This window comes from Microtus oregoni, unplaced genomic scaffold (assembly GCF_018167655.1).
Source record: "Microtus oregoni isolate MIOR12 unplaced genomic scaffold, Mior012 000010F_ref0000083, whole genome shotgun sequence".
In the NCBI taxonomy this organism is placed as follows: Eukaryota; Metazoa; Chordata; class Mammalia; order Rodentia; family Cricetidae; genus Microtus; species Microtus oregoni.
In genome coordinates, this window is record NW_024543069.1 from 14,921,502 (window position 1) to 14,947,113 (window position 25,612).

The 25,612-nt window shown below is 43.5% G+C and overlaps 1 protein-coding gene across 1 annotated transcript in view; it reads right to left on the reverse strand.

Moving 5' to 3' along the window:
* The window catches only part of Lekr1 (leucine, glutamate and lysine rich 1), a 130,180-nt gene that overhangs the window by 7,615 nt on the left and 96,953 nt on the right, over nt 1–25,612 (reverse strand). The window contains exons 10-12 of the mRNA XM_041659237.1: nt 20,238–20,331; nt 7,207–7,371; nt 3,654–3,953 (exon numbers count right to left, since the gene is read on the reverse strand). Of these exons, the coding sequence (XP_041515171.1) occupies nt 3,654–3,953; nt 7,207–7,371; nt 20,238–20,331 (559 nt within the window). The remainder of the gene's footprint in view (nt 1–3,653; nt 3,954–7,206; nt 7,372–20,237; nt 20,332–25,612) is intronic.

Genomic DNA, 25,612 nt, shown 5'->3' on the forward strand with positions numbered 1-25,612 from the left:
TATGGTACTCGCTCACATCGTCTACCCGCTCTCTCGTTTGCTTCCGATGTTCCAGCTTTTTTAGTGTGTGTCTTCTCCCCCAATAAGAATGTTTTGGAATCTTGTTCAAATTTGCATTGCCAGTAGCTTTGTTTTTTCCACTCCCTGTCGGGGAGCGGGGGTTACCCACCTCCTCCCAGTCCTGCTTACAGCATTGTTGTCGCTGTGGAAGGCCACTCTGCCTTTCAGAGGCCTCAGCCTCCTTCTTACCCTTTCTATAGATAAAAACAAATTCCACTCTCTCTTTGTCCTCTCGAAAGGGAACAGGGCTTTCCTTCCCTTAATTAGCTTCCTTAGGAGAACACTAATTTATCTCCATCCTAATGGGAGCTTTCCTCCACGTAATCACAGCTTAAAATTCTCCAGACTCCGAGGAACTTAAAGTGTTTACAGAACATGGCTAGAAACACACAGGACTCTTCGTCTTTTATGACTTTCTTTACAGTTCACATTCTTCCTGCTCGCCAATCCTATCACTTCCATTGGCTCATTCCCATTTTATAAGCATATTCTGGACATCGGCATGTTTAGCGGGAGAAACGGCCTTGGTAGTTATTTACGCAGACTCCAGCTCTCACAATTTAACCTGAGGTGATATTTTGGTAACTTCTGATGGAAAACCCTAGTCTACTTGTCCCCCCGCCCGCCGCCCCGTGAGAGGTATTTCTCCCCCACACAAAATTTTCACTAACTTTATTTTATGAACTATACTTTCTCCCCTCTAGTAATGGTTCATTACTATTTACATACTAACCTAATATCTATCTTTCAGAAGCCCATATTTTGTTTGATTTTTAACTATTTTATTTTAGGTGTATATGTGTGTGCTTGAATGTATGTTTGTGCACCATATGTGTATAGGAGTCCTCGGAGGTCGAAAGAGGTATCAGATCCTCTGGAACTAGAGTTATAGACAGTTGTGAGCTGTCATCTGGGTTTTGGGAATTGACCCAGGTCATCTGAAAAAACAATTGCTCTTCACTGCTGAGCCATCTCTCTAGTCCCAGAAGGTCATATTGTAAAAAAAAAAAAAATGAAACTTGTCTTAAAAATGCCTTTCATTTGCAACTAGGAACAAGATGAGATGAGCTTTCCTCAGCTCTCGATCTATAAAGAGATCCACTCCCCACTTGTAGTTTTGCTAACTACATCACCTCTAGAGGGTGTGGTTAGAAGACATAAGTATAGACTCAAACATTAGAATACTGGGTTTCTAGTGGGTAGAACTGATTGAGAAGGATTAGGGAGGTGTGGCTTAGTTGGAGAAGGTGTGTCACTCACTGGGGACAGGCTTTGAGGTTTCAAAAGACTGGCCCCATTCCCAATATCTCTTTTTGCCTCCTGCTTGTGGATCAAGATCTGAGCCCTCAGCTACTGCTCCATGCATCTACCTCCATGTCCTTCCTCTACCACCATAAACTCTAACCCTCTGCAAGTGTGAGACCAACTAAACTTTTTATTTTATAAACTTCCTTGGTCCTGATGTTTTATCACAGCAATAGAGAAATAACAAATACAGAAGCTTTTGATGGTCCTAGGACCCCATCCTCCTAATAGTTACATCTTAGGTACTTACCTACCTTGCATGTAGGATTGGACTTACTGACTCATTTGGAATGAACAGAATGTAAAAAAAGCTATGGACAAGTGTGGGATGCCACTTCTGGGTCACCTAGGACTGTGGCCTCTGTCTTAGCTTCTGTCTTGGCACCCACTCTCTACTTGCCCTGGGGGAAGTCAGCAGACACCGTGAATTCTTTTCTGAAGAGGCCCATGTGTCATGGAATTGAGGGATACCTCTGGCCAACAGCCACAGGCTCTCTATTAACAGCCCATGAGAATATTAGCCTGCTAATATAACTTTGCTCATTGGAGCAAGCTAGAAGCCCAGCCTCTCTCAGTAGAGCCTCTGGCTGAAACTGTTGCCTCATGGACACCCTCATACCAGCTCTTCCAGACCTTCAACCACAGACCTTCAACCACAGACACCCAGCTAAACTACAGAAGCTTCCTGATCCACAGAAATAAGATGTTGAGGGGGGATGTCTCAATGGTGAGGGCGTACTTTTTGTACAACCGTGAGGGCTAAGCCTGAGGTTGTCCTGGAATCCACAAGCAGAATCACTCCTGGAAGAGTGGTTCTTCCTGGAAAAGGAACTTTTGTGCCACAGAGATCCAGACTTGAATCTTGGCTCCCTCACTGTGTGAGCCTGTGGAACCACCCAGGCTTGTGGGCTCCTCACTGGCAACGTACAAATAATGGTTACTTTATAGTGGGCGGCGCTCTCATGGAATAGTTTATCCAATCCCTAGTTCAGCCTTGTGATTCTTTATGATAGGTTCATTTCATGTCTATTTATTCATATTTATAAGGATGGCAGAAGCTTTCGGTTTTGGTTAGCAATTTAAAACTAGCAAGAAAATGGTGTTTATTGTTAACATCTCATATTATTGCTAGCACTTTCCATTCACGTCTTTATTAAGATGCCAACAAGGCCAACAAAACTCTTCCTTCTCGCTAGCATTCAAAACTGTCCATTTGCCTTTATATGCTATATCGTCATAAGTGGGATCAAATATTAAAATTAATTGCTACACTATTTCTAAACTGTTTAGTAGTTCATAAATAAGCAAGAGAGAAAAGTTCTCAATAACAACGAGTCTACTTCAGTTGTAAAACACTGCTGAAATAGCTCCACACACGTAAGACAGAAGATTCAAGCGAGGAAGCTGCAATGGAAGGGCGGGCTGGCAGAGCTGTAAGCCATGAAAGTCAAATTATCTCCACAGCGTCTGGATTTCCTTTTTGGCATAAGCAGCATGCGCTCGGAAAATTACTTGGACAAGATTTAATGTTAAAGCAAGTGAGATGTAATCTGTAAAGATTTCTAGGCTTGGAGCTTTTAGGGGATCATTTGCAAGACAGAACTGATTCACAGAAAGGGCTCAAGCCATAACGGGACAGCTGTGTCACATCCTGCCCCCACGGATCACAGAACCTGGCAGAAGAGGGAATGGAGTCTAAGAAGCAGGACTGAGGTTTCTCGCTAATGTGACAAGACCCTTGTACTTACGGACTCAGAGGACGAAGCTGCCTGAACAAGACTCCCATGGGATCAAGCCAGTCAGCACTCCAGTATGGAGGGGGGAGGAGCTAGTGAGCCTCCCACCCCTGGCTGAGAAGCAATGCTGACCACTGATGGCTACTAGGGGAAAGAGAGTCAGTTTTCTCTAGGGGTGTGGCTTCGGGTCGATGGGCTGTGTCCCAGTGATGGCTGCACACCCATGGGAAGAACTAACTGAACTGTTATTAAACAAACAAACAAACAAACAAACATCAAGTTGGGAAGAGGACATGGGGGGGTCAGTGAGGGGAAAGAAGGGGAGAATGGATGTGTATGACTACAACTAACAAATACGTTGTATGAATGCATAATTTTCTCAAAGAGCAAAGGATGCTTAAACATAAGAAAACTATCCCACGGAGGCTAAGGGATGCCATGGAGCCAGCGTGTGACTCTTTCCTTGGCGGCAAGCTGCCTGTCTCACTTGTGACTGTTGGTCTGCTTTCTAAAGGGCCGTGCCCTGGGCTGCGGGGGTCACCTGCTTCCTACCTCTTCCTGCGACTGGCTGAACTGCTGCAGCAGCTGCGTTTGGGCCAGCATTACTCTTTCCAGCTCCTCTGACTTCTGTTTCATTTCCTTCTTCAAGTCTTCTGAAACTGAGTCATCGCGGCTGGCTTCCTGCTTCAAGCGACACTCGAATTCTGCAACCAGGCACTTCAGGTCTTCGATCTCTTTCCTCTTGGACTCGGATTCCTCAGTATATCGTGCGTGGGATTCGTGGAGCTTTTCTTGGAGAGAGGCCACTTCGAGCCGCAGGTCTTTTGTAGCGCCTGCGATTAAGTCAGCTATCTGTAAGATAAATGGCACATTAGTTTACGGCAACTGCTTCCAGGGAACGGCAGAGCTCTTGCCTGTTGCTGCAAAGTTTCTTCTGATAAACCAGGGTGCTTTTCTACCTTTACGATAAAAAGCAAATCCTATGACATAGAGGCCTTCAGATATTTTTAAAGTCAACACAGATTTTTATTTATTTTTTTCTAAAATGGTATCCCATTGACTACTTGGGCACCCTTGGAAATACTTAAACCTCTGTGACTGTATCGAGCTGCCAAAGGTACTCAATTTTCCGCAAACAGATGGGAGAGGGCTTGGCTGGATGCGGGGGCCTCCAAGTGCCCGCCTGATGTTTGGAGACACAGTGAGAGAGGCACAGCTGTACTCTTCTGGGGTCAAAACAGCAAGTTTGCCTTTGACGTACTTTTTTCCCTATATATTGGTGAACCCCAAACACTAGCTCTGTCTTCTACAGTGGCACCCCACCCCTTCCCCACTTCTCGTGATCACAGATATTCCAGATTGTTCTATAGTGGGGTACCAGTAAATGTTTTCTAAAAATCCCCCTGGGTTAGATCTGTATCTAATTTCAGTGGTGAAATCCCTTTGCCGCTGCTGCTAATCTGTCACCAGTGGAGACTGAGCAGAAACGAGAGATGCTTAGCAGGCTCTGGAGAGCCAGGCCTGGCTACAGAGCACTGGTAAGACAACCAGAACGACTGAAGAAGTAAGTGTTAAACTTGAGTGACTTGAACTGAAGGAGAAGTAACCACTAAGCCAGTCATTACGGCGTTCCGGAGAACAGCAGGACAGGGCACCAATGTGCCGCTCCTCACACAAGAGCACTAGACAACCCAGGGAACCTTCTGCCCATAGCACGCAGTCTGCAGAAGGGAAGAGACTTCTCTTCCTCCTTGAAAAACAAAACAGTGAGCTTGGTGGCTCACTCCTAAATTTTAGCCAAGGCAAGAGAATCACTGGGACTCTGTGGCCAGCTGGGGCTTCATGGTAAGTGCCAGAACAGTGTGAGTTACTGTCTTAAAACACCAAAACCAACCAAACAGAACCCCCAAAACAACAGCAAGCAAACAACAGAAGAGCAGGCGTGCCAACCACGTCGTAAGTCCTCTACTTATGGTCCAGTAGGAAACCAGCCACGGGGACTCTGGCAATGCCACAGACGCGAGTTTCCAGAGCTCTGGGGACCACTGTTGAAGAACAGTATGCATGAAAAATTAGTTTCAAATGTCCAATTTACATAAGGAATAACTGCTGGAAGAAATCTCTCACCACCATGAGTCACTTCAGGAATTAATATTCTACTATTTTTCAATTAATTCAGAAGAAGGAAGGGGGTCACCGTTAGGTCTGAACAGTGGTCCCTCCCTCCGGGCAGAGATGACAAAGAACAGCAAGCTATCCTATGACAGGGGTTTTCAGAGCCACAAATAGGTCTGGATTTAAAAAATGGGGGGGGGGGGCGGTCAACATTTCAAAATCAGATTTCTCTGATAACATTTGAATTTAGACTTCTCTTAAGTAACGGTGCCATTTTGTTTGCATCCCTCTGCCCATGGGACCCCAAGCTACTCAGGACGACTGCAGGCATGAGGCGAAGGGAGGAAGGAGATGGCCACTCTGTGGAGCCCTTGATGCAGGAGCTACGCAGCAAGATGTGTGGACCTGGTTAGGATAGGCTACACCATCAGCGGAGAGGAGGCACCAAGCTCCCGGCACATGCATCAGCGGAGAGGAGGCACCAAGCTCCCGGCACATGCATCAGCGGAGAGGAGGCACCAAGCTCCCGGCACATGCATCAGCGGAGAGGAGGCACCAAGCTCCCAGCACATGCATCATGGTTTTAATAGGAATTTATTTTAAAAAAAAATCAGATTCAAAGATGAAATCCTCAAGAATTTCAAGCCAGAAGCATCAGCAGGGCATTCCGAGTGGGGCCAGGCACTACTGTGTCGTGTTCTCTCGTAGCTGGCCCTCCTGTCCTCTGTGAACCCCACAACGGCTTCACATCCGTCTTCACACAAACACAGAGCCTCTTAGGCTGTTGGTGCTTACTTAACATGAATTCTTTAAAAAAATTTTTTTTCTTCAATTTATTTATGTTTATGAGTGTTTGTCTTGCATGTATGTCTGTGTGCCATGTGCATACTAAGGCCAGAAGAGAGGGTTGGAGCCTTGGGAAGGGGAGTTACGGGAGGGTGTGAGCCGTCATGCAGGTGCTTGGATTTGGATGGGAGTCACCTGCAACCAATGCTCTTAACGCACAGCTTTCTCTCTAGCCCCTGACTTGGATTTAAAAAACAAATTCAAAATTATATTTTAGAGACATTTATCTATTTGTGTGTGTGCGTGCGCACATGTGTGTGCGTGCGTGTGTGCACGCATGCATGTACGCACGTATGTGGTGGTAAGAGGAGATCATGCTGGAGCTGGTTCCCCACTTCCACCATGTGGGTCCCAGGGATTGAATTCACTTTTTTTAGGCATGGTAACAAACGACCTGACCTGCTGAGTCATCTAGGACCTCTAGTATGGATTCTTAACGAGCTTTTTCAGTTTCACACCGACTTTTGATTCATTCTCTTGCCATCTGCCTCTCTCTCCCTCTTTTTCTCCCCTCCTTTTCTTCCCTCCCTTCACTTAAATCCTACAAAAGCAGGAACAACTTGCCCAACTTGGTGGTATACATCTGTAATCCCAACCCATAGGAGGCTGAGGCAGGAGGATGTCTCCTAATTAAGTAAAATCAACAACTAACAGACAAAGGGCACTTCAACAGACTCATTACTTTTATAGTATTTTTCCTCATCCAAAAATGAATTAATAAAATCAATAAATTTTTATTAATTAATAAATTAAATATCAATAAAATGTAATAGTTACTTAATAGTATAATTAATTAATATTAAAACATCTCTATTAATAAATGAAATTAAAGATACCTCTAGTTAAGAAGACTAAATCCTAGGAAGGACATTTTTAATTGTGTAAAATGCTTTATTATCTTTACTATTAGACCAGGAGTCAAGCTAGTCATTAGTTATGTGGTGTTGTCAGTAGAAAGCAAATGCATTCGGAGCTTGGTCGAGTGCTTTTGTAATTTGCCTCCAGTATCTTTTCTGAACCACTTGTCTGTGTGGGCAGAACGAAGATACAGTAACCATGATCGCACTATCAAGCTAGAGAAAGGAAGGCACGCCCGAGAACACGAGGCTGTGCCGGACTGCGGCACAGACAGCGGTGAACAGACCTTCTTCTGCAGGTCCTCTTGTTCTTGCTGATACTTCTGAATTACTTCCTGGTGCTTTTCTTTCTCAATGTCAAGTTCCAGTTTAGCTTCTTCCTTAAAGAGAAGAGCTTGCTCTTGGAACTCAATGAGATGCCGGGCTCTTTCTTTGGTGAGCTCAGCTTCAATCTGGAAAACAGTTTTCAATATTAAAACACACAAAGCCACTTTACCTTGAAATAAGCACGTTCGATACATTTTCAGACTGTAATTTTCAAACGAGCCAAACAGCAAGTTTGTAATTATAGTAGTCTAACGTTTCTAGTATTAAAAATGCTAGCATAGAAGTTAGCCCCTCAAAGTTGACCTTGGGCCAAATATTCTAGTAACGAAAACCTGGAAATTTAGTAGAGGCGACACTTTTTAGAACTACAAAAAGCGGAGTCACGTATACTTAGGATGACTAAGAGCTTAATCATTGACAACAAACCAAAGCAAAGCAAACACCCTCTACCCCCTTACTGAGGTTGGACTATGTTCAGCTGAAAAAGGAGCAAATGCTGGTGTCTCAGTGGAAGGTTGCAGGGGGTATGGCGTCACAGACTGTCATTTTAGTGTGACAGAGGCCAGAGGAATGCGGAGGAGACAGACACTCATGTCCCCATCCACATGTAGGCTCAGGCAGAATCGCAATGCAGGGAGGGACCTTAGAAACCCCTGGTTCAGTCTCTCATGCTTCTGTGGAAAAAACACATAAGGACTTTGGTTTGAGATGGAACTGAGGCTCGGTCCTGGCTCTGACACTTGCTAGCTGTGTGATCTTACTTTTGTGAGTATACCTCTCCTGGTGGAGCTATAACTAGTTCCCGTGGGAGCCTTTGTGGGGATTAAGTGAGGCAAAGCATCTGTGGAGCTTGCAGCACGGGCAAGAATTCAACAGGCGATGCGGATCACCTCCACGTGCCAGGGCTGCCGTCTACCATGGAACTGACCTCGAAGGATGTTCCGCGGTGCCTCACGCCTCACAAAACCATAACTCACTCCGTCCCTAGCAGGAGTTTCCATTTCAGACATCACTGAGCAAGCATTCAGCAGTTTTTTCCTGTAGGTGAGCCAGCGTCTTCCTCAATGTGGCTTTTAACTACTGGCTTTGGCTCTGTCTACTAGACAGAGCAAGAGGGGGAGACACCTGTGAGTAAAAGCTCCCCACTGCAGACTTCATCTCCTGAGATCAGAGATGAGATCCGAGCGGCAGACCAGCTCCGGGTATGCACTGTGTTGTTCTATGGGGTGTGGTGAATGCCTGGATCCCTGGGAAGAGATAGCCAAGCCTGACTGCTTCTGACTGTTTGATTCTGGACATTCAGAGAAGAGACGAGATCTGAATTAATTTCTCAAGGGATCCAGGACACAGAAAGTCTGTAAAGTGAATTAAGAGACTAGCCCCAGGGTCAGCAGGACTTACTGCCTGGAGGACAGGATTGCTCAATGGCGAAGTGTAGACAAAACAAGAGGAGATATTCCGGCTCTCTCAAAACACGAGATATTCCGGCTCTCTCAAAATACATTCCTACATTGTTTGGGGAAGGGTGACTGGTGGGTGACCTTGAAGGGACATCACAGGGCTGTTCGGAGGGGAAAGAACACTTCTCTGAAGATCAGACGCCTGTGACCACCTGCCTCTAGGTAGACAACTCACAGGTGCCCTGCACGTTCACGAGTCTGGACAACACCCCGAAGTCTCCCTTGTTTACCTTACGTCTGAACTCAGCACCAGCATAATCCCAGCTGTTCCCTTCTCTCCACAGCACATGAAAGATGCCTTTACCCCATTTTACTACACCTGTCTTTCCGCTATTCTACTTCTGACAAAGGCCCCTCTAGCCTTTCCGCAGTCCGTGTCGCATGGGACACAGTTCTTCAGGAAACATAGACTCGTTTATTCTCTTAGTGGCTTCTCAATGCATCAATTAAAAAAGAGCCAAGCCAGAACTTCTCACAAGCATGTTTTACTAGGCCGCTCCCGGCCTACAGGACATCTTCGTGGGGACTGCCGAGAACCCCTTCCTTTGGATGAAAACAGGTCACACCGGGTGTTTGCTTGGTAAGCACAGCACCGTCTGGATTCCAACCCGCTTTTCCCGTGGTCAGAACTATGCCGGGTGCAGACTGAACTCTGTCCACGGCACCTTTTGGCTTCCACCACCTTGGCTTCCACCACCTTCCCCATCTGGCTACTGTGCTTCAGCAAATCTGGAAGGGTAATTCAAGAACACACGAAGGATGAAACTCTGTCCAAAAGGTTCGGAAAGTTAAAGGCAGAACTTTGAGTGTTAATTGTTTAAAGTTGCCCAGACACTATACTTTTTTTAAGCAACTTGATTTTTTTCAACATTTTTCTTTTCTCTTTCTTTCTCCCCCTTCCCACTCTTCTCTCTTTGCACTAGGGCTGACTACATGTGAACCAGAAAGAGCTCTACCACTAAACCATAGCTTCAGGGCCTTAAACAGTTTTGGAGCACTCTGGGACAAAATGTCTACCAAGGCACTAAAGTACCAAGTGTAAAACTGGAAAGAACCTGTAATTATTTCAGGACAGACTATATCTTTTAAAATGTGGGTTGATTACTCAAAATTGGAGAATAATTAGGCACATAAAGTAGGCGGGACACGATAAACCATAAATTCGATGACAGTGGTCTTTGGAAGAACTTTCTACAAAAGTAATTTCCTCATTTTGTTTATAGAGAAGAGGTCACTTAGGAGCTAGACCAGTTGTCCCTTGATGGAGATGAAACAAAGAGCAAAAAGTTTAGGACGGAAAAGGGGATGCCTGGAGTGCGCACAAGTGAGAGCCTCTTCCCTTTGGACTATGGCAGGAAAAGGAGGAAGAAAAAGAATGGACCGAATGGGAAATGGGCAAGAGAAGCACTGCAGGCAGGCGGGAGAAGAGGGACTGGCCGTTACCAGACTGCTTTTCAGGTGGCAGGAGTTAAAGAAAGACAAGGAAAATGGAACAACACTTCAGGGACGCTGCGACAAGGTGTCCCCACGGCACAAAGCCACCGATTCCCTCGTGTTCTGCATTAGTCAGAATGAAACGACAAGTTCATGGCCACAGCGATTTACTTAACCGCATTCCTTACCATTGAGAAGAGGAATTCAGGCCACGTGTGTGGCTATGTTTTTATACGGGCTGTTAAGTGGCTTAGATGGCAAGGCGAGTTTCATGCAATATAAATTCTTCTTCTGATGATGTTCAAATACAGCACAGATTATTTTATTTGCAATAACTCAGTTATTTTAGAAATCGTGGGCAAAAAGATTTCTAAAAATAAGCAGGAGCATTACGCAAGTTCAAAAACGACACAAGGTAAAACCTATGTACGAAGCCTAGGGTTTAGGTTTTTTCCTGTTCATCTGTGTCCTCTTCTGGTCCAACCCACATCCTTGCTGGAGGCTCCTGCTGACTCCAGAGCACCCGAGAAACTGCTTCCGGCCTACCTTTAGTGTCTGCACTGAAGCACAGTCCTTGTATCTCACGCACTCTGTGGCTGATATGGAAGAACAAAGTACTGTCTTTTCGCTACTTTCACAGTGGAATTTCTGTGGCTGACTTTGTTATTCTTTGTTGTCCGTGGAGACAATTCCCATGTGATAACATCGCTGCCTGGTATTCAACAACGTCCAGCATCTTTCAAATCAATTTTAGATGCCAAACCAGGAGCCAGACCAGTCAATTCTGTTTGACAGTGCACAGACCACTTGTGAAAGTATATCTCCTGAAGAGCAAGTGCTGTGCTGTTTTCCAGATAGAAAGATGAAATACTGTTGAAAACCAGTATTCCCCATCATTTAGCCTGAGAAAGAGGCTGAGAGGAAAAGCACAGGGACCACAGGGGTGTGAGCTGCCATAATGAAACTCACTGTTTTGTACACTGATAAAAAATTGATAAAAGGAGAAAAGCAAATGAAGCAACTCCACGGAGGTTACGCAATACACCAAAGATCGGCACGGGCACAGAGGCAGGTGGGCACGCCACTGTTTGGGGACTCTGGTTCCGTGAGCTCTGTTCTTTCAGAAAACCTGTCTCCCCACACACCTACAGAGCACACTGGCTGAAGGCACAGATTCATGGTTTAGTTTTAAAATACTGCGATATTTCTGTTAATGACTTTGAATTTAATTCTACCTTGGCCAGAGAAAATACTTTACATGCCTCGAATCCTTTCACAGTTTGTAACACACACTATGGTCCATTTTGGTAAAAGGTTCACAGGCACATGAGAATGTATGTAGCAGTGGGCAGCAGAGAACGCCACAAATAATGCCATGCCAAGTTGGTTAATAGCTTTCTTCAGGGTAGCTTTTAAAGATAAATCAACATGCTATTTTCTATACTATTTATTCCTTCTGTTTTTTTCTTTTTTGGCTACTTTTCTATCTGTTATTAAGAGAAAGATACTAACTTCTAAACCGTGCAATTTTTCCTCCTTGCAGTTCCATCAGGTTTACTTTGTGTACTAATACATATTGTAGATATACTTTTCTGTCTGTATGATTTGGGTGTGCGATTGTGTACAGTGTATATGTGCAACCATGAGAACTCATGCAGAAGCAAGACAAAGACACTGTGTGCTGTGTCCTGCTTCACTGCCCTCCTGGATTTATTCCCTGGATGCAGCATCTCTCACTGAACTTGGAACCAGGCTTGCAGCCAGCAAACTTCAGCAAATGCCTATCTCTACATCCTACAGCACCGGTGAGAATCACGCCTACCTTTTTACCAGGGTACTGGAGACTTGAACTTTGTTTGAACACGTGGGATTATTATGACCTCTTATGGAAAGGACCCCTTTATCATTATGAAATGAATTTTATCCTGGCAACATCATTTACAGTGCTGGGGATCAAACCCACAGTCTTGTTCTTTCTAGGTACATGCTCTATTACTGTTGAGCTGTAATTCTAGGCTTCTGATTTTGTGTTTTTAAAATAATTTTTTTTAAATTTAAGCACAAAAAACCAAGATAGCTAAAACAATCCTGAATAATAACAGAACTTCAGGAGGTATCACCATCCCCAATTTTAAGTTGCACTACAGAGCTATAGTAAAAAAGAAAAAATAAACAGCATGGTATTAGCACAAAAACACACACGTCAATCAATGAAATAGAAGTAAAGACTCAGACATAAATCCACACATCTGTGGGCACTAGAGTTTTGACAAAGAAGCTTGTCTCAGTTAGATTTGCATTGCTGTGAAGACACACCACCACAGCAACTCTTATAAAGAAATCATTTAACTGGAGTGGCTCGCTTACAGTTTCAGAGGTTCAGCCCATTATGATCGTGAAGGGGAGCATTGCAGTGTGCAGGCAGATGTGGAGCTGGGGCTGAGAGTGCTATTTCTTGTCGGCAGCAGGAAGTTACACTGAGGAAAGCTTGAGCAAAAGAGATCTCAAAGCCCGCCCCCCTGTGGCACACTTCCTCCCACAAGGCCACACCTAATAGTGCCACTCCCTTTGGGGGCCACTTTCTTTCAAACTACCACAAAGCTAGATACACGTACTGGGAAAAGACCAGCATCTTCAGCAAATGGTGCAGGCCTAATTGGGCAGCTGCATGCAGGAGAATCCAAATAGATCCATATTTACCACCCTGCACAAAATTCAACTCCAAATGGATCAAAGACCTCAACATAAAACCAGATACACTGAACCTGTATAGGTGTAGCCTTGGAATCACTAGCAAGGGAAAAGATTTTCTAAAGAGAACACCACTAGCACAGGCACTAAGATCAACAATTAATAACTGAAATCCCATGAAACTGAGAAGCTTCTGCATGGCAAAGGACACTGTCATCCAGACAAGCTGGCAGTCTCCAGAATCGGAGATGATTTTTTTTTATCAACTACACATTCAATAGAGGGCTAATATCCAAAATTTATAAAGAACTCAAAAAACTAGTTATCAAGAAAACAAGTAAGCCAATTCAAAGTTGGGTCTAAACGGATCTAAATAGAATTCTCAACAGAGGAAAGTCAAGTGCCTGAAAAGTGTTTGGCATCCTTACTTGGCAGAGAAATGCAAATCAAAACTACTTTGAGAACCCACATCACACCTACCAGGATGGCTAAGATCAATAGAACAAGTGACCGCCCATGCTGGCGAGGATGTGGAATAAAAGGAACACTCTTCCACTGTTGGTGGGAGCACAGACTTGTCAGCCACTGGGGAAATCAGTGTGGGGGTTCCTCAGTAAGATGGGTTTTGGTCTACCTCAGGACCCAGCCATTACTCTTGGGCATATGTTCAAAGAATGCTCCATCCTATCACAAGGTCACGTGCTCAACCCTGTGCATTGCTGCTCTATTCATAATAGCTAGACATTCAAAATGACCTAGATGTCTCTCAATCGAAGAACAGATAAAGAAAATGAGATACATTCACACAATGGAGTATTACTCGGTCATTAAAAGAATGAAATTTGCAGGAAAATTGATGGAACTAGGAAAATAATCCTGAGTTAGGTATCCCAGATTCATGAAGGCAAATATGGTGTGTGTTCACTTATATTTGGCTGTTAGCTGTTAAGTCAATAACCAAGCTATAATCTGTAGAATAAAGAGTTTATGTATGTAGGTAGGGACTAGTGGGGGGAAAAACAGATCTCATTAGGAAGGGGAAAGAGGATAGTTATGGAAGGATATGGGGAGGGCTGAATTGGGGTCTCTTCCTTCAGTTTGTTTGTTTTGTCCAATTCCAAAGTGTTAGTATTGTTACATATCATATCACATCGTATCATATCATAATATATTATAATCCCTTAGAGCCTGTTTGTTTTTTAATGAGAGACAGAAAGGAAACGGATTCAGATGGGCCATGGGGAGGAACTGGGAGGAGTAGAGGGAACAGAAACTGCAACCAGGATGTACTATGTAAGAAAAACCCCTAAACTTTATTCTACTTTTAGTTACGTGTGTGTGTGTGTGTGCATGTGTATGTGTGTGTGTGTGTATGGGTGTGAATGTGTACATAAGCGCAGGTGCCTGCAAAGGCCAGAGACTTCGGATCCCCTGCAGCTGGAGAAATCAGTCCAGCATCTGCGATAGTCATGAGCAGTCCAGCATCTGTGGGTCCTCCTCAAGAGTGCTGCTTATTCTTAATCTCTCCCCATCGCTCTACCCTCCTGACTTTTTTTTAAAGAAAAATTTATCGCTTTTTTGAGAGATTGGATTATAATGTCCTTTACTGTGTTTGCTTTCTTGTGCTGTGGTCTGTTGAGCTTGGCCAGTATACTTTCGTTTAATTCATCAACATTTCTCCATCATTTATTCGGATACTTCTGCCTCCCCTCCTCTTCTCCGATCTTCAGGAATCCTAACTGCTGATGTCAGGCCCCTTGAGTTTAGCTCATAGCACAATAATGGTCTGCTTTCATTTTTTGAGACTTTAAGAGAAAATCTCGTTTTCACGTAAAAGCTTTTCTATTTGCTGTGTTTCCGGGTAGACTAGGCTTTTCTTGTGGGTGTCTAATTTTCCATTGGTTCAATGTACTCTTGTCTGTATTGCATTTTCCAATCTACATCTTGTTTATAGCTTACGTGACTGAACTTAACATGATGGAAATTTCCTTTATCTCTCAGCGTATGGCAAGCACTCAGGGCAACTGTTTTACCTTCTAATTTTAACATCCGTATCTTTCTGAATCATTTGAAATATTTATTTTTTATTTTATGGGCATGAGTGTTGTGCCTGAACATATGTCTGTGCATCATGTATGTGCAGTGCCCAAAGACTTAAGAAGAGGGCATCAGATCCCTTGGTACTAGAGTTACAGATACTTGTGAGATGCCAGGTGGGTGCTGGGAACTGAAGCTGGGTCCTCCGGGAGACTGGGCCAACTCACAGGCCCCTCTGGGCAGTTTCTATCCATTGATTTTTCTTTTCCTTATGAGTTCTATTCTTCTAGTTCTTTCTGTGTGTGGAAATTATGAGTAAGACTTTGAACACACCAAGATAGGACAGATATGGAGTAAATCTCTGAATTTGTCAAATACAAATGGACTAGATATTATTGATGTATTTATTGTCTGTATATATTTTATAATGTCATTGTATTATTACACAAAGTTTTCTTTTTTTTTAAAGAAACTTAGAAGTTCTTTTCTTTTTTTAAGATTTATTTATTTATTATGTATACAACATTCTACCTCCATGTATCCCTGTAGGCCAGAAGAGGACACCAGATCTCATTACAGATGGTTGTGAGCCACCATGTGGTTGCTGGGAATTGAACTCAGGACCTCTGGAAGAGCAGCCAGTGTTCTTAACCACTGAGCCATCTCTCCAGCCCCTACACATAGTTTTCTTATGTTAGTTGTAGACTTCTTTTTTTTTAAATTTTAGACAAAAGGGGGAAATGTAGTGATATTTCACTTGTATTTTAATAAATAAAGCAGGCAGCAGACATCGTGAATGTTACCTTGGTAGGAGCTATGTTTGGGATCTGTTTGTCTCCCAGAATCTGGGTATGTTGCTATTTCTATAGTTATGTGTGCTATCTATTCTAAAAAACAGTAGAATATCTTAATTAGACAGTAGTGGCTCACATCTTAAATTCCATCACTTGGGAAGCAGAGGCAGGTAGATCTCCACGAGTTTGAGGCCAGCCTAATCTAACAAGCTAGTTCCAGGATAGCCAATGCTACACAAAGAAACCCTGTCTCAAAAAACAAGCAAGCAAGCAAGCAACACACACACACACACACACACACACACACACACACAGAGAGAGAGAGAGAGAGAGAGAGAATCAGCTTGTTTAGGTCTTCCTTTCGACATCTGTCAGGACCAGCTCATCATTTCATTCCGGGCTAACAAGGACCAATGATGGAATGACAGTTATGGAAGAGCCTTCTGAGTGTCCTGCGTATTGCAGCTTTTCTAGTCTGTCTGGCTAAAGTAGGCTAACGCCTGGCTGAATGTGAGTGTTTGATTCTTTTCTTTACTTCTTTCAGACTGGCCTTCCCTGACTGAAGCTCCCCCCCCCACACACACATGTGGACCATTCACCTGGATCCTCCCTCTCCGGACCGCTCTTCTGCAAACACTGTTTTGAGAACTGGTGCTAATCTCCTCTCCATGGTTTCCTCGGTTCACAGAACCTGCCAGGCTTAGCCTGTTTTTCCACTCTCCCGTGTCACGACCTGAAGACTTTCAGGGGGCCAAGCTACCCACTCACAGGTCCTACCCTGGCAGATGTCTCACAACCGCTATTTTCTGTCTTTTCTTCCAGGGGTTTATTTGTTCAGACGGAAGAACAAATCCGGTCATGGTGACTGGACCCTGGTGAATTGCTGACGTCTTGGAAACTCTGCATTTGGATGCTGGAGGATGAAGTTAGTAGCTGCTCATTTCCTTGCTCTGCAGCCTTGATATATTACCTAACTTCCCCCAGTCCCGGTGATTTTTTTCATCTGTAAAACTGGAACAATGATGTCATAAAAGTTAAAGTCCACTTATAAAAATTGTTCCGCACAAAGCCTGGCATTCCGCAAACACTCTAACAATGGGGGCCATTTCGTTATCTGGATGATTGGTTGGTGTCAGACATTCCTTGCAGATGATTCCAGGTCTAAAATATTTAGACTTTATTAATTCAAAAATAAGCTACACTCTCAATACTTCAGTCATATGTTTATTATGTACAATTAAAAATGACATTTATAAATAACTTCATCACTGTCAACTTTAGATTTTGTGTGCTTGTCTTTTTAACGTCCATTGATTGCAGGTTAGAACACATTAGGAGTCATACGGCCATTTGAACATTCTACTGGAAAAAGAATGAGCTTTTTAAAAATTCCTTCTATTTTTCAATTTATTATTTCTCTTTTGCTTGTTTGTTGAGACAGGGTCTCACTATGTAGTCCTGGGTGGCCTGGAACTCCTCTGTGTAGACCATGCTGGCTTCAAATTCACAGAGGTTCTCCTGTTTCTGCCTCCCCAGTGTTGGGATTAAAGATATGAGCCACCAACCTGGCCAATCTCGAGTTTATTATTTCCTGCAGTGAAGTTTACATCTCTGCATTTCACTGTCCATCTGGTTATTATGGTCAAGGGTTTGTTTGTAAGAGGTCTATGTACTAAAAATGAGGTCGTTAGTACACTCCAAATGTTTCTAGGCTGCAATATGTTAATGATAATCTAAAGAAAATATTTGGTTGAAATTTGTCTTCTGTACTAAAAAGTGAGTGTCAACAACTGATATAAATTGGTTATGTAATTATTCAGGCTGCAAGAGGGTTTTCCATCACAAAATTTTAAATTATTAGTAACAATACACTGTGCACTTGGAACCAATTTTAAAGGTTCATCGTGCCCACTAATTTGCTTTCTTTGTATCCAAGCAATACCTAAAATAAACAAAAAATCATGACAATCAGTAAACAGTTCTTTGAAAATGTGCCCTCTTTGTTGCATGGCAACTATTGATCCTATTATGTGTGTGTGTGTTTTACATGCTCTAAAATAATTAAGCAAGGCACAGATTGCTATCTACTTTTTCAAAATGTTAAAAGCATTTAAGTTATTAAGTTTATTCTAATTTGTGCATTATATATTTGTAAAGAGAACATTTCATGCCTACGCAAAGGCACAGTGACCCAAGAAAGAGATGACAATGTCATATCAGTGATTCTCCTTTCTCATGAGAGGACTTTTAGGGAACTTTTTATTCACAGCCTTAATAGCTAACACAGTCAAGACATTCTTATCATTCTCTGGCTTTACTGGCCTGAGCGTGATTTACTGCTGGTTAAACAGTAACATTTATTAAGACATGCTGTCCTCTCAACAGAACGAGACACCCATTTTCACTACAGGAGATTATACACGCCGGGGCCATCTGTGAGACAAGCATTATGTCCCGGAGACACGGCAAGCACTTAAGAAGAACGGTTACAATATGACACAGGATTCTTTTCACCATGGGATTAACTTTGTAGAAAGCAAGAACACTGATTTTTTTCCTTAATGTCAGATGCTAGGCTTAGCTTAATCTCTGAGCAGAAGAACCAGAATGAGGCATAAAGACCCTTTTGCAATGGGATGTACCTAAAAACCCCAGTGGGATTGGGAGGGTGGAGAGCATCTCAGGGAAAGGCAGGAACATTCATGCCATTATTAACGTTCTAAGATGAAGATCTCAGGGGGTGGAGAAAATAATTGTCGTATCTCTATCTGGGTTAACTCCACCACAACAATCTCAGAGTTAAAGCACGGGGCATTTAGAGAATGTCTCATAATAAATATCCACAAACTGTTCTTCAAAGAGCTGCTTTCATCTCAAGTTCTGTGGCCACAGCTGCCTACTTTTCTAGGTCTTCGTCACAGTGCCCAAACTATTCTAACATCTGGCGCTAAAGGACATTTTGGACTATTTGTCTGATAGTTTTGGTAGTGCTGGAATGGAACCCAGGGCCTGGCACATGCTAGGAAGATCATCTTTTTGAGTATTTAGGTATTCAAATGATAAGGATCAGGGAAACAAATAAGAATAGACCATCTAACTAAGCACATCAAATATTATCAAAAATTAGAAGCAGGCACCTTCCACAAGCAAGACAAGGTCAGCTATATGGGGTTAGCCGGGGCAACTGCAGCCCATAGGCTCAGATTTTACCCCCCACCGCCCATGTACACTGTGCATTCTTCTTGACACAGTGATATTCTTTTTGACACAGGGTCTCATCAGTCCAGGCCGGCCTCGAGTCATATTCTTCCTGCCTCAGCCTTAGCACTGGGTTAGCAGGTGTGTAACACCACACCCAGATGATCATCTGGTAGCCTTAATCTAGCTAAGGACAAGGGGGAAGGCACTGGTTCACAGTGCGCTAGTGCTGGTTGAGGATGTTTGGAAACTGGGAACGGAAGGGACAAATTTAGAATCTAGCAGAGCGTGAATGGTTTCGATATGCTGGGTGGCACAGTGCAGGACTGTAAGAGGAAGCAATGACTTGAAGGGGGCTGAGGTGGCAAGTAATAGGATCCAATCCTCAACGAGAACCCGAGAGTGGCGGAACAAATTACACAGAGCACAGCCGTACCGCGTGGACCTCAGCAGAAAGCTCCCGTTCTGGAGAACTTTGAAATCAAAGGACGACAGTGCACCAAGGGTTGGGTACAGTTCAGGGGTCGGGCTTTGCCTAGCAGCGCATGGTCTTGGATTCCAAACCTAGCGCCACCCCCAGTTTGCCGCAACAAGTGTCAAAGCTGAGGGAGAAGCCCTGTGCTGGGTACGAGACACCAAGGGAGGAGAGAAGAGCAGAAAGGCCAAGGCTCCAGCCCAGGGTGGTTGCAGGCATCAGAGGAGTACTAAAATTTGTGGCAGGGAGGGTTTCATCACTACTCCATTGCGATAGGGCTGTGCATGTGGAGAAAGTGGAGACTAAAGGCTTAAGAAGCGTGACTTACTCTATTAGGATGTATTTAAGTTGTTCATTGTTGAAACCCTGAAAAATACAGCAAAGTCCAAAGACCATAGTGTACATTTTTCATGCTCTGAGAGCAAATGGTTCTTAGTGGTAGACAGAGAAATGCTCACTTATTTAACCCTGCCAGAGTAAACTGGTCAAATTTTCTTAACTGATAATTTTAAATCACATCTATTCTCTTATCTTAGAAGCAAAGAAGTGAGAATTATTAGTATTTCTATTCTTTAACAAATATGATCAAATACAGATTCTGACACTAGATGGAAAAAAGTAAATATTTAAAGATTAAAATTATGGTTTTTTGTGTAAGAACCGAGAAAAATCCTAACATTACAAAATTTCAATTTCTATTTTTTATTTTCCGTTTTTATTTCGTATCATATTGTCTAATATTTTGGAAAATGCATATATCTTAAGTATATTTGGAATGGGAAATTCCAAATGGAAGCAGAAGTATTCAGAGTAGCAATGAAATCTATCTGGACCAGCTTCTGGCAAAAGGACAGAATATTTCTAAAGCAGACAAGACACGCGCTGATGAGAGCCAGGGTCACCTTCTCTCTCCAGCTCTCGTCACTCAGCAGCTTCTGTCTCAGGGTTTCCTGCATCTGCTCGATGCTCTTCTGATGGGCAACCAGCATCAATTCCCTGAAAGCCACAAAACCGACAGATAAGACAGGACTCCCGCCTCGTGATCCTCCCCAGCTGCAATGCCTGTCTCAGAGGCTATTCACCCCCAACATAATATGCATACGCACTTTAATTATGCAGACATTGCTTTGGATTGAAATCCCAGAGTCACCTCGGCCCTGTCCTTTCCTCTGCGTCATCACATCCATTCACGAGCCACTGGCCAGAAGAGAAGCCTGGACAATTTAAAAACTGAAGTCAAGGGCTAAGGAGGTGCTTTCCACACAAGTGTGGAGACCTGAGCCTCGGAGCCCACAGCATGGCAGCATGGGTCTATAGTATCAGAACTCCTACAGCAAGATGGGGAGCAGACACAGCATCCCAGAATCCCGCGAGCCTGTTAGCCTGGTATGTGCAGGGTGAACAGAAGATTCAGGCTCAAACATGGTGGGAGGTGAGGTGCAATACCTGAGGGTGTCCTCCATCTGTGTGCAATGGCATGTGCATACACACACACACACACACGCACACGCACGTGCGCGCACACACACGCACGTGCGCGCACACACACACACACGCACGTGCGCGCGCACACACACAGGAACGTGCGCGCACACACACACACACACGCACGTGCGCGCACACACACACACACACATGCACGTGCGCGCACACAAACCTACACACACGCAGAGACACACCCTTCACACTATGCACACAAGATTTAAAACAATCCCTGAAGTCATATCAAGTATCTTTTCAATCACACCACAGTAAAATTAGAAATCAGAAGGAAAACTTTCAATAGTATACAAACAAGAGAATGTTAAATATCTTATTCTTGAATGACAATGAATAAATTGAATGTTTTCCATTTCTTGAAGCAAATAAGAGTGGAGACACACATATCAAAGCTAAGTGATGGGACAAAACAGTGTCGAGAGGCAAGTTCACAGTAATCAGTGACTGTGAACGAAACAGAAGATACACAGCCTCTGGCTGCATGTCACAGAACTGACAAACCAAACCAAAATTGGAAGGAGAAAGATAATAAATATCAGATTATAAGACAATGAAGTAGATAATGAAAATACAGCCATAGTTTACTTTCTATTGCTAGGATGACCAGAAGCCAGAGTAACTTGGGGAGTAAAACGTCTACTTGATTTAGACCTGAGCCACAGTCAGCACTGAGCAAAGCCAAGGCAGGGACCTGGAGACAGGAACTGAAGCAAAGACCATGGAGGAACACTGGCTTGCTCTCCACGGTCTGCTCAGTTTACTTTCTCCTACAACCAGTACCACCTGCCCACAGTCACACCACCCACACCAGTCATTAATCAAGAAAATGCAGGGCTTGATTCAAGGTGGCGGTAGTCGCGGGGCTGCGGGCAGGTCCAAGGAGCCTGAGAAACCCACGGAGGCATAAGGGGAAATTAGGTGGCAGGTGCTAGACCTGCAGATCTATGCAGCACTACCTCCAAAACAACGAAAAATGGCAGGTGTCAGAAGAAAAAAGAAAGAAAGAAAAGAAAAACAAAAAGAAAAAAGAGAAGAAAAGGAACAGTCCAGACAGGAATTTACTGAAGAGAGCCCTTAAAGGTTGTGGTACAGATGCTGAAGGGTCGCTCTCCACAGTTGATGGCTTCTGGTGGGAGTGGGAGTGGTGGAAACCTCAGTTTTCTCTAAGGGACTGGTCACTGTGAGTTTGACCACGCTCCAGTGAGTATATGGGAAAGATAAATTGGATTTAATGTATTTTTCTTTTTAGTGGGGTGGGGTGGGGACGCAAAAGTGGGGGCCTGGAAGGTATGGGAAAATGAGTGTGGTTGGGGGGCATTGTATGAAATTCCCAAATAATTAATAAAAATACTATGTTGGAAAAAAAGGAAAAGAGAAAAGAAAATGCCCCATGGACTTGATTAAAGGCCAGTATGAGAGAGGCAATTTGTTTTTCTATTGAGGTTCCTAGTTGACCTGATCTTGTGTCAAGTAGAGAAAAACCAAATTGACTCGAATACCAAAGATGAAAACCTGGAGAGCTAAGGACTGGATGGCTTCGCGGTCAAAGCGCATACAGCTCGCAGAGGCCCACACTGGCTCTTAGCCCCACCTGTGGCTTGCAACCACGTGGAACTGCAGCTCCTTGGGATCCAGCGTCTCCTTCTGCTTCCCAGAGTGCCTGTGACTTAAGACACACCTCTATCCCCTGTACACTGAAGAAAAGGCCTTAAATAAATCAGATATGCTCAGCAAACTCTTTTAATCCCAGCATAAGCAGACAGATTTCTGTGAGGTCAAGTCCAGTCTTGTTTACATAGCAAGTTCCAGGACAGCCAGGGATAAGTAGTCCCTAACTCAAATAAATAAATAAAAATCAGAGATGAAAAGAGACATTGCAATGGATACCACAGAAATGGATAATTTCCTGAACCTATACACTTTACCAAGGCTGAACCATAAAGCAGAGGAAAGCTGGAGAGATCAATGACAAGTAATGAAACTGAATCCGTGATTTGAAAACAATCTCCAACCAAAGAAAAGGCCAGGACAAGACAACTGCATTGCCGAGTTCCACCACACATTAAGGAGGACTGATGTCTAGTTCTTCCTCAACGAGTCCACAAAATGGGACGAGTACGACGTAATTTCTCCAGCCACAGCCAGCGACACCAGCCTTATCCTGTTGTTACCCCAACCACACAAGAACACTCAGTTCTAACAGGTTAATTACCCCATGAACGCAGATATAAAAATCTTCAAAAAAACATTAGCATATAAAAAAGAATATCATCATTATTCATAATAGTTAAACATATGTAAATCAGTAAGCAAAATAAACCATCAAAATGAAGGACAAAAACTATTTGATCACCACAATTCACTAAAAATGCCTTTGATAAAATTAAACATTCAACAGTAAACAAGTTAGGTAAAGAACATATATACTTTAACATAGCAATGGCAAATATAATAAGCTAACATATAATTTGTATTTCATGAGAAAAGGCTAAAAGTGTTCTTTCATAGTACCTCGAACAAGACCGTCATTTGTATTCAACACAGTACTGAAAGCCCCGGGCAGAATGATCAAGCAAGGCAAAGAAATGAAAGCATCTGAATTGGAAAAGAGGATGTCAGACTGTCGCTATTTGCAGATGACATGGTCTAATATATAGAAAAACTCAGACTCCACCAAACACCTATGGGAATTAATGCAGAAGTTTAGCAAAGTTGCCAGACACAAAATGTAAAAGTTAGTGCTGTTAAATGCCCATAGCAAATTATCTAAAACAGACATCAAGAAAGTTACCCTATTTTCAGTAACTATAAAAAATAAAATGCATGGGAGTAAATCTAACCAAAGGGGTGAACAATCTCTACAATGAAAATGATACAAAATAGTATTTAAAAATTGAAAAGACACAATAAATCAAAATACATCCTGTGTTTATAGACTGGATGAATCAATACTATCAAAATGTACATATCACCAAAAGTTGTCTTAGAAATTCATTACAATCCATAACAAAGACCTTCTTCAGAGAACCAGGGAAAACAACCCTGAACAATGAAACTATTAGAAGAAAATGTAGAGGAAACTTTTAGGACATATGAATGGGCAAGGTCTTTTTTTTTTTTGTGTGGCAAGACCACAATATCACAGTCAAAAATAAAAAGTAAGAGCTGACAAATGGGATTACGACACAGCACAAAACGTGTGCAGAGCAGAGGAAGCAGCCTTCAGGGTGAAGAAGCAGCACACATCATGGGAGGCCATACTGGTAAACCACACATCAGATAGGGAGTGGATATCTAGATAGAAGGGATTCAAATAACAGCAAAAGCCAACCTGATAAAAAATGTACAGTAGACAACGTCTGAAAAGAAGATGGGTAAGTGCCTCAACAGGTGTGTGCACAGTGCTCAATCCCACCAGCCCCCAGGAACACAGATGGAAGCGGATGTGAGCTATCAATGTGTCCCCATGAGAACGGGCTGTTACAGAAGGAGAGGAGAAGAGGGAGCCCTTTCTCAGTGTTGCTGGGAATGTAAATTAGTGTTGCCATTTTGGAGAACAAGATGGAAGGTCCTTAAAAAAAAACAACTAAAAATAGAAACACCATATGGTCCAGCTCTCATTGCTGGGTGTATATTCAAGGGAGGGGGACCAGTGTGTCAAAGAGACGTCTGCACTCCCATGTACACCGCAGCAATAGCCAAGAAATGGAAAGAGGCTAGCGTCCATCACATGACCACAGAAAGCCTGGCAATGAAACACAGTGGGCAGTAGTGACCATCTGTGACAAGGTGGCTAGAATTGGAGATCACTGTGTTAAGTGAAATAAGGCAGGCACATAAACACAAGAGCTGCATGACTCCATGCGTGTGTGGGTTACACAACCTTGATCTCAGAATCTGAGCACAGAGTAGTGGGTACCAGGGGCGCGAGAGGCCAGGAACTGAAAGGGGGAGCAACACTCGGTCAGTGGTGATGACGGATTGCTGAGCAGCAAGAGGGTCTGGGGTGCTAATGTTAATTGTGTGCCACATTGCAGAAAGCTGGACCAAAGGATTCTGAAGAGCTTCATTAGGACGTGATCAATATTGGAGGAAATTGCTATGTTTAACCTAGCCACACATCTAAAGTCAGTTAAGAAGGTACAGTCGGTTCTCCTCTAAGATCATGGTCTCACTAGTCACATAGTTGGCTAAGGTTACTGCATCAGGCATGGTTTCCCACCTGTTAAGACAGCCTTCAGTCCAGCTAGGACGTGGTTAGTGACAGACAACACACGAGCATCACTGCCAGCAGCTGGGTGGGATTATAACCCTTTCTCCTTCAGCACCTTGCCCTGCACCCAGGACTGTGAGAGCAGTCCTCAGGGAGGAGGCTTTCGGTCAGCTCCAGCTCAGTCCCTCCCAGGGCTGTGTCCAAAGCGTGTGGTGTCTTTGGCAAGCTTCTGGGGAAGCCACAAAGAACAATGACAACAGCTTACATTGTTTTGGAGTTGCAGTTATAGGTGGTTGTGAGCTGCCCAGCATGGGTGCTGAGAACTGAACTCTTCTGGAAGAGCAGAAGTGCTCTAACTGCTGAGCCATCTCTCCAGCCCCTCACTTTATTTCTTAAACCAACGTTTCCCTTTGAACAGATCTGGTTGGTTAAGAAATCCCAACCATCATTTCTAGATGGTGTCCATGGCAACACTAGTTGTTGCCTCTGCTATAAAGCAGCTAGTACTTGTGGGTCCAAAGAACCCACAGTTCTCCAAATTTCATAAGGCAGATGGGACAAGTG